The sequence below is a fragment of the Helianthus annuus genome, chromosome 15 (genome assembly GCF_002127325.2).
Source record: "Helianthus annuus cultivar XRQ/B chromosome 15, HanXRQr2.0-SUNRISE, whole genome shotgun sequence".
Classification (NCBI taxonomy): Eukaryota; Viridiplantae; Streptophyta; class Magnoliopsida; order Asterales; family Asteraceae; genus Helianthus; species Helianthus annuus.
In genome coordinates, this window is record NC_035447.2 from 173,108,214 (window position 1) to 173,119,741 (window position 11,528).

The window sequence follows — 11,528 nt, forward strand, 5'->3', positions numbered from 1 at the left end:
GACTCGATTTCTATCAACGCGTCTCATATGCAGACAACACCCATACAGAGGAGGCCGGACCGGGCCTCGGCCCGTGCGATTTTTTCGCCCAGTAGTGTTAAATTTCAGGTTTTCGAGATTTTTTTTAAATGTGTATTGGTTCGGCCCAGGCTGATTTTATCTCCAAAAAACATCGGCCCATGCTGAGTTTTAGGTCAAGATCCGCCGCTGCATACAAACACATAAATAACAAAACGATTCGCTTGTACCAGTCTCCAAAACTCATAAAACAAACCATAAAGATTACAATCTGTTATTGATCATAGGGTCATATGAAAATGATTATATTAAACAAGAAACGATCATTACAAAAGTCTGTCGACTTGAACATAAAAAGGAAATGGGATCATGGGAAACCGTTAACTGAAAATCCTCCATCGACAGAAACTGTTTGTCCAGTGATATACGAAGCAGCAGGCAGGCAGAGGAATGCCACCAATGATGAAACTTCGTTAGCTTCTCCGGGGCGTTTCAACGGAGTTCTAGATACCACTTTATCCAAAAACTGTTCATTGCTTAGCAACTGCACAAAATAAACTATCGCAGTGAAAGATCTACAAAGGAAACTTCAACTAGGTGTTTTGTTCGCTCAAACCAAAGCAAAACGGTCAGTGCAGTTCAGTTTAAAAATTGGGTGTAACGGTTTCGATTCAGATTGGAACTTGAAACCGTCCGTATAAACTGAACCGACCATTTACCTCTATTATTTAATTTTTTTTTCATTTTCAGAATATTTAAAATACTCGTGAACCGTTTTTATCATTTTTAAAATTTAATACAAACTAATGGTTTGGAAAAAATCAAGAGTAAAATGTCATTTTCGTCTATGAGGTTTGGCCAGTTTTGCGACTTTCGTCCAAAGGTTTGTTTTTCTGCATCTGGATCCAAAAAGTTTGAAATCTTGTCATTTTCATTCGGCTCATGAACTCCATCCATTTGTCTTCGTTAAGTCATGGATATTTCCGTCTTTTTTGCTAGCTTAAAGAGCAATTCAGTCTTTTTCACTTTATGTACAAGCATTTAGCATAACGTACAAGTATTCAAAGTACGCTTGCTAAATAAAAAACAAAAATAATAAAGGTAAAAAGACGAAAATACCCCTGACTTAACGGAGAAAATGGATGGAGTTAACGAGCCGGATGAAAATGGCAAGATTTCAAACCTTTTGGATCCAGATGCGGAAAAAACAAACCTTTGGACGAAAGTCGAAAAACTGAACAAACCTGAGGGACGAAAATGGCATTTTAAATAGGAAACGGGTTCAAACAGCCTAAACTGAACCATTTTGACTGTCTGGCTGGCCCAACCAACCTCAACAATATGGTAGAGAAATTAGGGTATGGTGAAAGTATATTACATGTTCGACAAGCGAGGTTTTGATGTACCACGGTGCCACACTATTAACCCGAATATTGTCTTTGGCCCATTCACATGCTAAATTCTTCGCAAGCTGATTGATTGCACCTGTGGGTGGAAAACAGTAGTGAAAAAAAAAAAACAAAGTTCACTTGACGGAAACTTTGCGTAACCCGAAATGGGTCGGGGAAAACATACCTTTAGTGGCTCCATAGATGGATCCCGAATTAACGTGAACAAGACCTCCAACAGAAGAAATGAAGACAATGCTAGCAACACCGGAAGCCTTTAAAAGAGGATGCGCGAGTTGACACAAATGGTAACACGATTCCAAATTGGTAGCCATGAGCGTCGAATACTCTTCCGCGGTATACTCGATGGTAGGTTTCCTTATGTTTATCCCAACATTGTTTATCTACATGAAAGAATTTCATTAAAGTAACCTAAGAAACATGAGAATTCCCAGAGGCGTCTCTGAAAATTCACGTACCCTGTTCGCGATTTAAAAAATGTGCCCTTCCGTTATGTTTTGTTATTATTTAAAAAAAAAATCAAATTAGCAATGGGCTCAATAAACCTAATTTCAAGTGGGCTAAATTCTAAACCATAAAAAATGATTTGTAAATGAGCCTATATTGGAAGAGGTATGTGTTTACTGTTTAAAAAAATAACATATACGTATCGGATTATTTTTAAATCGCCTGCCCCCTCGAAATCGCGGGCCTTGTGCGGAGGTCCTCCCCGCACACCATCAAAGCGTCCCATGAGAGTTCCTAACACGCCTACTCACCAAAATTGGGGTTTGTTGACAAAAATATTTATATAACTTCTTCATATTGAGAACTTCTGGAAGAATAATCTTGCTTAAAAACGGCGCGCCTGTTGCGCGAGGCTCTAGAAGCGATTAGGAAAGCGCCTCAGGCCTCATGGCTGCACCTCATGCACATCTAGGTCAAAGTTGGTCAAAACTAGGGTGGTTTGGAGTGTGATATGTAAAAACAACAAAATGAAGACATAATAAATGGTTTACTTGATAATAAGACTAATATGTATAACAGATGAGATAACTTCTGATTGTACATAAGGCAACGTCCTTACATAAGTTAAGGCTTAAGCTCTTGTCCACGGTGGCGAAGCTTGAGATTTCCAACCGGGGGGTCGAAAACGTATATACCTAAAAAAATTACAAAACTAGGGGATCGAAAACATATACACCTAAAAAATTTTAGACGAAAACTACATACCGGGCACTACTGAGCGAAAAGTTCGGAGGGTAGCGAGTGTAGCGATCGCTAGAGCACGCTACGTAGCATAGAGGTCTAGGCTCGCTATTAGGGTTGTAGCGAAGATAGTGATAATAGCGACAATTTTTTTTTTTTTTGTTTTCTTAATATAAATAGCAATTAAATATAGCTCTAAAATAGCTTGATTTTAGGTTTTTGTTAAATATACATGTAACCAAGGTATTTTGATATAATATACATATAAACAAATTTAGAATTCTTTTTCTAGTGTACCGTTATTTATCGTTATGTAGCATATATGTAACTTATCGTTATTTGTTGCTATTCGCCATTAACAACTATGCTCTCGTCTCACGCATCGGCTTTTGGCAACCGAAAGCCTCGGAGCGTCTACTGTTTTCTTAAACAAAGCCAATAACATAGCTAGTTAACAACATCAAAAAGATAATAGGTAAAGATCTGTACAAATAGCTTTACGTACAAAACGTACGAAAGCGTGAAAAGTAAAAAAAAAACGTGGTGGCATTTTCGTAATAATTTCACTCGTAACTACCCTCCTATAGGATCAAAATTACCGATCCAAATTACCCTACAAGATCATTAAGGATTCAAAAAAAAAAAAAAAAAAAAAAAAACTTACTAGAATGTTGAGATTTCCGTTGAAGATAGAGGAGACTTTATCTAGAAGCTCTTGTCGTTGAGTACGAGACGATGCATCGCAAACGGATCCGGTGACGGTGAAGCCTTTATCGGACCATTCCTGTAAGCGTTGATTGAGCTCTGATTGGTTGCGAGAGCAGGTGTGTACGGCGGCACCTAGCGCAGCCAGTTCCTCTACGACGGCGTAGCCTATGCCACGTGTACCGCCGGTTACCAGAGCAGTTTTTCCGGCTAGAGACCATCGGAGACTTCCTGCTGAGGCTGCCGGTGACGTGGTGGTCGTCATGTTGTTATTGGATTTTATTTTTGCTGCTATTCCGTTGAGATGTATAGAGTCAACACAACAACGCAAAGTTGGCTATTGATTATTTATACCTCGTTTGCAACGACTTTCACTTTTTCTCGAGAAAGGTGCCAGGATAATAATTAGAGGGGGCAATCTTGACCCAAAGTCTTTTAAATGGGTCAATTTGGGTTGCTTTTAAAATTATATGGGTTGGTTTGGGTAAGATATTTTAACTAAATGGGTCACAATGGGTCACATGAAATTTTATCTTGTTATTTTCGGGTCAAAGCGGGTCGACAACATTAAAGAAATGGGTCGATGTGGGTTCAGGTCAAATTGAGTTTCGGGCCAAGACGGGTTTCGGCACGACGCGGGTTTTGGATCGGAACGGGGCCGGTTCGGGTCGGGTTTCGGGCCGACACGGGTTTCTGCACGGGACGGGTTTCGCATCGCAATGGGTTTTGTGCCGACACGAGTTTCCGCACGACATCAGTTTCAGGTCGGGATGAGTTTCGTACCATTTCGACGCGTCCCATTTCGACCCATACCGTTTCTGCCAGTACCGTTTCGACCAGTACCGTTTCGAATCGAACCGTTTCGACGCGAACCGTTTCAACCCGTACCGTTTCTACCAATACCATTTCGACCAATACCGTTTCGAATCGAACCGTTTCGACGAACCGTTTTGACCCGTACCGTTTCGACCAGTACCGTTTCGAATCGTACCATTTTGACCCGTATCGTTTCAACCCGTACCGTTTCGACGCAAACCTCCATCACCATTAAACTCCGAACACTGACACTGGTGTACCATTATCATCACCTTATTCGTTGCCATTTGAGTGATAAACGAAGAAGAAGAGAATCTGATGGTTATTTGAAAACAAAGAAGACAAAACTTTATTGTGACGATTTGTTTTGTCGCAACTTGCATTCTCCATGTATCCACTGTACTTGACACTAGGGATGAGTAATTGGTATAAAATACCATCCCGATCTCAATTCCGTCCCGATCCCGAAATCCCGATCTCGAATTTTTTCGGTACCGGAAACGGTATCCACTTTTTGGCATTTTCGGTATCGGTACGGTACGGTATTGGTAAAATACCGAATTTTACCCTCAAAATACCTATACCGTACCGACATATTTCGGTATCGGTATCGGTACCAAGTTTAAACAAAATTCGGGATCGGTATTTTTCGGGATCGGGACGGTATCGGTAATTGCTCATCCCTACTTGACACACAACTTTATGGAAGTGATTTGACCATTTTTTTTTTCATTGCATTTTCTTAACAATAAGTTGTGATGCTGTGTTGAAATATTGTTTGAAAAGTTAATTGAAATCACTTTTTTTGAAATGGCCCCAAATCGATATTGCTGCAGTTTTAATGTTACATTTAGTATTGTGGAATAAGTACAGCAAGTGGTAATTTCTTTCTACTTAATGATTCATCATTCATTATCGAGCAAGTTTTGAATGTTCTAAGCTATGTGATTGTTCAAAAAAAAAAATTGACCCGACCCGACCCGAAACCCGTTCTGACCCGGACCCGTTTCAACCCGAACCCGTTCTGACCCGAACCCGTTCCGACCCCAACCCGTTCCGACCCAAACCAAAACAACCCTTTTTTTAATTGACCCGTTTTGACCCGAACCCGTTCTGACCCGAACCCGTTTTGACCCATGACCCAACCCGACCCGACCCGTTTGCCAGGTCTAATAATAATGTGGTTTGCAAAGATTACACTACTTTTATCTTCCACTTTCTTCTAAAGTTACAACTATAATCTCTAATTTTTCCAAGTTCATTCTTGGATTGTCCTTGATGCGAATGAGAGTTAGTTTTTGATGTTAAAATATAAAATTACAAAGTTACCCTTACTATTAAAAACAACAATAAAATATTAAAAAAATTTAAGATCACCACACCCAATTAAAACATATGAATCCCACTTTTTACCCACCCCACTGACCCCTCCCTTTTCTTTTTCTCTCTCTCTCTAGTTCAACAGAATTCCACCACCACCATAAAACCTTCACCACCAGATCTGTACCCAATTCACCTTCCAATTCTTCACCCTAAAACCACCACCCCTCCCCCACCACCCCTCCCCCACCCCCCCCAAACGTCCTAACACCGCTGTCGGCCACTACCTCCTTAAATCACTATAGGTGTAATTTTAGAAAGTTAGGGACTAAATGTGAAATCTGAGCAAACCAAATGGACTATTCGAGCACTTTTCTCTTTTTTTATAAAATTCTAGTGTGATTCGTTTGTTATGGACCGACACTCGTTAGAGCAACATAAAAAAAGTTAAGTTACGTGTTTCATTGATCGATAAACTATAAACTGGTATCGGTTTCAATAATAGCAATATCGGTACCAAGACACAACACCAAAAAAACACTCAGTGTTGAACGTAGCTTTGTTGTGAACAAAATTAATAACCAATGTGAAGGAAAAAATTAAACACACCCGCGTGATAATAGTGATACCGATACCTATATCGATATTCGGTCGAAATCAGTTTGGTATGTGAGGGTATTACCACGATACCAAAAGAACACTTTATATTGAATGAACTTCGTTGTGAAGAAAATTTATACTCGAATGTGAAAAAAAAAATAAACACTTATGGGAGATTCAAATTTGTGACTTTTTTTATTGCATTAATGATAGAATACATGCTTTAAGGACCTTTCACATCTCATTTTATTTGTCTTATAATCAATTAAAAGAGTTAATTATTGTTTTTGTCCCTGTGATTTGTTAAAAATTACTATTTCAGTCTATTAGTTTAAAATTTGCGATTTCAGTCCCTGTGGTTTCACTTTCGTAACCATTTCAGTCCCTGTGGTTTCACTTTCGTAACCATTTCAATCCATTTATTCTGTTAGTACAGGGACTGAAATGGTTACGAGATGGACTGAAATGGTTACGAAAGTGAAACCACAGAGACTGAAATCGCAATTTTTAAACTAATGGACTGAAATAGTGATTTTTGACAAACCACAGGGACAAAAACAGTAATTAACTCCAGTTAAAATAATATGATAATAAAAGAAGCAAAATTAAAAAAAAAAACAATACTAAAAAGAATATAAAGAAAAAAAAAACAAAACAAAGAAACAAACAATACTAAGAATAAATTATAATATTATATAATAATAATAATAATAATAGTAATGGTTTAGCTGTTTTATTGTTTTAATAATAGATATTGATTAAATATCATTGGCATTCAATCAGCGGAGGAACTACAAGGGGTCCGTTGACTCTCCGGCGGCCACCCTAGCCTTCCTAATAAGGAAATCGATAATCCAGTGAAAATTTGTAGTTTGACCCAAGATTGTTAATTGAATGTTAATGTAACCGATTTGTAGAGGAAGAAAAAGATGAAAACGTGGTCCTTCTAATATTTTTAACCAGTATGCGCGGCACTTGCAGTTACAGGAATCGATATGGGGTTTTGGTGGGTGATTAAAGGAGATGATGGGTGGATATAAAAGTATGATGGGTATTTTGGGTATTTTACTATTATAAAGTGTGGTTAAAAGTAGGGGTGTTCAAAAAAATACGGATCCAAAACCGAATCCTAAATATCCGAAAATTCGGATATCTGGAAACTGGATAATCCGAATTTTCGGATTCGGATGTGGATTTCTAAAATTTTCGGATAACCGGATTATCCAATATCCGAAAACTAACAAAAAAATGTAAATATATATGAGCACTATGTTTAGTTTGAAATATATTAAATAATTGGATTCGGATGTGGAATTATAAAAGTTCTTTGTTTTCAACGTTGAAAATTTGTAAATTCGAATATAAGTTTAGTTTTAATCTGTGCACGAAACGAATTTTTTGAATATTTTTATAAATTTGGATACGGGTTCGAATACTAAGATTTGGATATCCGAAAACCGGATAATCCGATTTTGAACACCCATAGTTAAAAGCAACTTATAGTCAAACATCAAAATTCTATGTTTAAAATTATTGTTCTTTTAACATATAAACCAGAAATGCTTGATAATAATAGTTTAAAATTATTCTTTTAACTAGTATTAAGCCTCTCATGTTGTGGTGGGGTGTAAAATCGTGAGAAATAGCACCAATGCCACATTACCGACAACGACCACCACTGAAATTGCGGTGTGTTAATGTGAAGAAATTAGACCGAAATGTAAAGTGTGGAAAGTAATAACTAAGTCAATTTAGAACTCGCGCATTGTGACGAACTTGTCAATAGGAAAAAATAGACAATGTAAAACCGTTGAACCACACATACACATTGCGTCGTGTTAAATCGCAAAATTTAGAAGAAAACGTAAAAACGTTGAACTATATACACACGTTGCGCCGTGTAAACTCGCAAAATTTCGAGCGAAACATAAACAAAAAGTTTGCGTAACATGAAAAGTAGAAGGCCAAAGTTGAAAATAAAAAAGTTGTGTGGTTAAATTTGAAAAAGATGAATACTGTTTGTAACGCCCCAAAATCTGAATGTTTATATTTGCCGAGTGTTCCTATATGACACGTCATGAAATAAATAACTAGGCTATTTAACCTATTTAAATGTATGGTAAAAATTATTAAAAGATGGAAGTAGTGCACATTATGTTAAGTGGCAAACATGAGGGGTTAAATGGAACAAGATGGAAGTTGAGTTATTAAAATGAAAGTTCAACACACACAAACACACACTTCGTGTGTGTTCACGAATGTTCAGGAGCTCCAAAGAGCTCTAACCCTAAACTCAACTAAATCACCAAATTGAAGGATGATTCAAGGCTTAAATTCGTGAAGGAACATGGATTAATGATCACCATCACAAGGGAATCATAAGGTATGCCTTAAAAATTAGATTGGTGATCTTTCACGAAGTGGGTTTTGATGTAAATCCCGAATTTGTATGAAATTGAGTTTAGGTATGTGTTAGAATCATCATATAGAAGTTGTGTTATGTGCAATTTTGATTGTATCGATGAGTTGGGATAAAACCCACTTAGAAATTGTAAGAAGATGAAGTTTAGTGAAGATTTATGATGAACTATGTAATGTTGATATTAGAATAGTGTTATAGAAAGTAGTTAGATGGATGATTTGATATAAAACATATGATGCTTGGTTATGATAATGATTTGTGAAAGATTATGTTAATGCATGGATGAACTAGGAAGAATGTGCTTTAATTAGTTGTACAATATGCACTAAATGGTGTACGCACACCAAGTGTATGATGAAAAGTCTAAGTGAAGTTAATATGTGAGATTGTATGAAATAGCTTGATATATGATTGAGATTAGGTAATGAGGTAATTAGTAGTATACTAACGTGAAGAAGGTGCTTTAGATGGAACGTATACAAGAACTCGGGTTGAATGTATGTCTTGGTCAAGACTATGCACTAAGGACTTGTACGTTGTGTTTAATATCACTAGGTGATCATGTGGTTGTAAGTATATTAGTATTGTGAGTAAGAAATGTATATAGTGTCATTGGTATAGCATAAATGATGATACGGATACATGAGGATAAGCCGAAAGTTTGTATGATGAACTCTTGACTTTTGAAGGTCAACTACGCATAAGAAGCATGATTTGGTTTGTTGTCGTAAAGGTAGGATTATAGGAAGTTGTATGGTACATGTTATGTTAATATGCGTTATTTGTGATTACATGATGAATTTCATGAGGTTGAAAGGATATGAATTGGATTATATGTCATATGCTTGTTAGTCGTCACTAATGAAAGTAAAAAATGTGAAATATACAATCGATATGATCGTTAACATGTACAATGATGTATGCTAATAAGAATGTGATTTCTATGACATGGAAGTATAGGAATCATGTCGAGACGGAATCAAGCACGAAAGGCTAACGGGTCAAGAAGTAGCGAGGAAACGGATATGAACACGGATGCATGAGGTAAGTGATTTCCGTAATCACTTCTTAGTTATTTACGTAAAGTTATGTGCTAGTTAATTAAGTATGATAATTGAGGACAAATAAGGATGTTCGTATGAAATCGATGATTTCCTCCAAGTAGATGTAATGGGTCAAAATGTGATTTTATTACTATACCGGAAGGGTTGCGTGAGTAATGAATACGGTACTATAACCAGGCATGGGTAGAATGGTACATAAGCACGCTAATCAAGAATCAGAGGCGCGAATTAATAGTATAAATACCCGGTTGTGAGTTATGGTTAATGGACAATCAATTTAGCAATTTGAAATTGTATTAGCCAAGTTTGTTTTCGTATAAATGAATGAAATGAATAAGCTTAATGCATACCGGGTATCGGGTGCATAAATCCCAAGTACGAACCCCGGATAATGTAAAAGTATTCTAGTTATAACGTTTATGTAAGTTTTGGGTTAAAACAAATGAGTAGTTTGACGAAAACATGAACGGGTCGAATAAGTGAAATCGGATATATAAAGCCGAGAGCTTTAAGTGAATATTTTCCTTAAATAAGATGTTGGATTTCAAGTTCACATGATAGAATGTGAATTTACAAGCATGTAGGAAGAAACGAGAGGTTAAACGGGTAAACGGTTCAAAAGTTATGCGTGTTTTAGTGCGTACGGACGACGAAACGAATCTGCAACAAAAACACCTCTTGACTTGAGAGGAGTGCAAAAGAAACACCTCTTAACTTAAGAGGAGTACAAAAGAAACACCTCTTAACTTAAGAGGAGTGCAAAAGAAACACATCTTAACATAAGAGGAGTTCAACAGAACACTTTTTAACTTATGCACAATGCAGAGACCGTCGGCGACGGCCCCTTGAGGTATGTAAGATCTTGGACGTGTATGTAAGAGTGTATGTACATATGTAGACGTGTATTTAAGTATATATGAAGGTACGTATGAGTGTATGCAAACGTATGAGTGTATGCAAACGTATGAGTGTATGCAAACGTATGAGTGTATGCAAGTAAGTAGAGACGTAGTAATGCATGTATGTATGTAGATGTGTATTTATGTATATGTGAAGCTACGTATGTGTATATGTACGTAGGTAGAGACGTGGTAATGTATGTGCATATGTAGATGTAGATGTGTATGTGGTATATATGAAGGTACGTATGAGTGTATGCAGGTATGTAGAGATATAGGAAGGTATGTACGTGTGTAGATGTGTATGTATGCATGTAAGAATGTATGTATGCATGATTTAGATACGTCAAGTAATACGTTATTAATAGTGTGTCTTGAGAATGAAAAGTAATGCAGGTACATCATTGAAGCCTCACCAGCATATGGATACGCAGATGAAATGGTTGAAGTTAGAAAGATAACGAAATGGGAAGTGTACGAGATTGAATCTTGCTTATGTATTGTGTACTAATGTTATGAATGTATGTGGTGAGTGCAGGTTGTACGAATCACGGGCGGTTATCACGAGGAATATAGATCGAAGACCGAGTCACAAGATAGATTGTATGGGAATAATTGAGTATGTAATTTAGGAAGCAGGACTTATACTTTTTGTAAAAGATACATATTCATTAAAACGAACTTTCAAGTAAGTCAAGACGTTTGTAATGAAAGAAATTTTATGGCACGAATTTACGCTGCGACTTTTTGTCAAATCCGTATTAGGGCCTAACACTGTTGGATTAAAAGTAAAAAAAAAAAAAACAAATACTTTTTAGTTAAAAGTATAATATCAAATTTATTTGGAAAACTCCCCTAAGCCTCTAGTACAACTCATTTATGCATAACAATATATTAGTATAATATCAAAATTATTTTAAAAACTTCCCTAAGCCTCTAGTACAACTACTTTATGCATAACAATGTTATAAATAGAAATTTATAATGTGGAAATAACTACAAATGTAGTTTAAAACACGTCTAGATTTTAAGGGTGTACGGGGTGGAAGCGGCAAAGGGTGTGGCAAGCCCATTTGCCGCTTGGGGA

At 36.8% G+C, this 11,528-nt stretch overlaps 1 protein-coding gene and 1 long non-coding RNA gene across 2 annotated transcripts; one reads left to right on the forward strand and one right to left on the reverse strand.

The window, feature by feature from the left end:
* Positions 1-237: 237 nt before the first annotated feature.
* LOC110913004 (tropinone reductase homolog At5g06060) lies at positions 238-3,652 on the reverse strand. Its single transcript, XM_022157863.2, has 4 exons — positions 3,280-3,652; positions 1,594-1,810; positions 1,397-1,503; positions 238-562 (listed from the first exon to the last, which is right to left on the reverse strand). The coding sequence occupies exons 1-4, from the start codon at positions 3,583-3,585 to the stop codon at positions 386-388; spliced, it is 807 nt and encodes a 268-aa protein (XP_022013555.1). The 5' UTR covers positions 3,586-3,652; the 3' UTR covers positions 238-385.
* Positions 3,653-8,309: 4,657 nt separating this feature from the next.
* Positions 8,310-11,075, forward strand: LOC118487126. The gene is made up of 3 exons (XR_004880372.1): positions 8,310-8,439; positions 9,439-9,522; positions 10,980-11,075. It is a non-coding gene; the product is annotated as an uncharacterized LOC118487126 (long non-coding RNA).
* Positions 11,076-11,528: the final 453 nt, after the last annotated feature.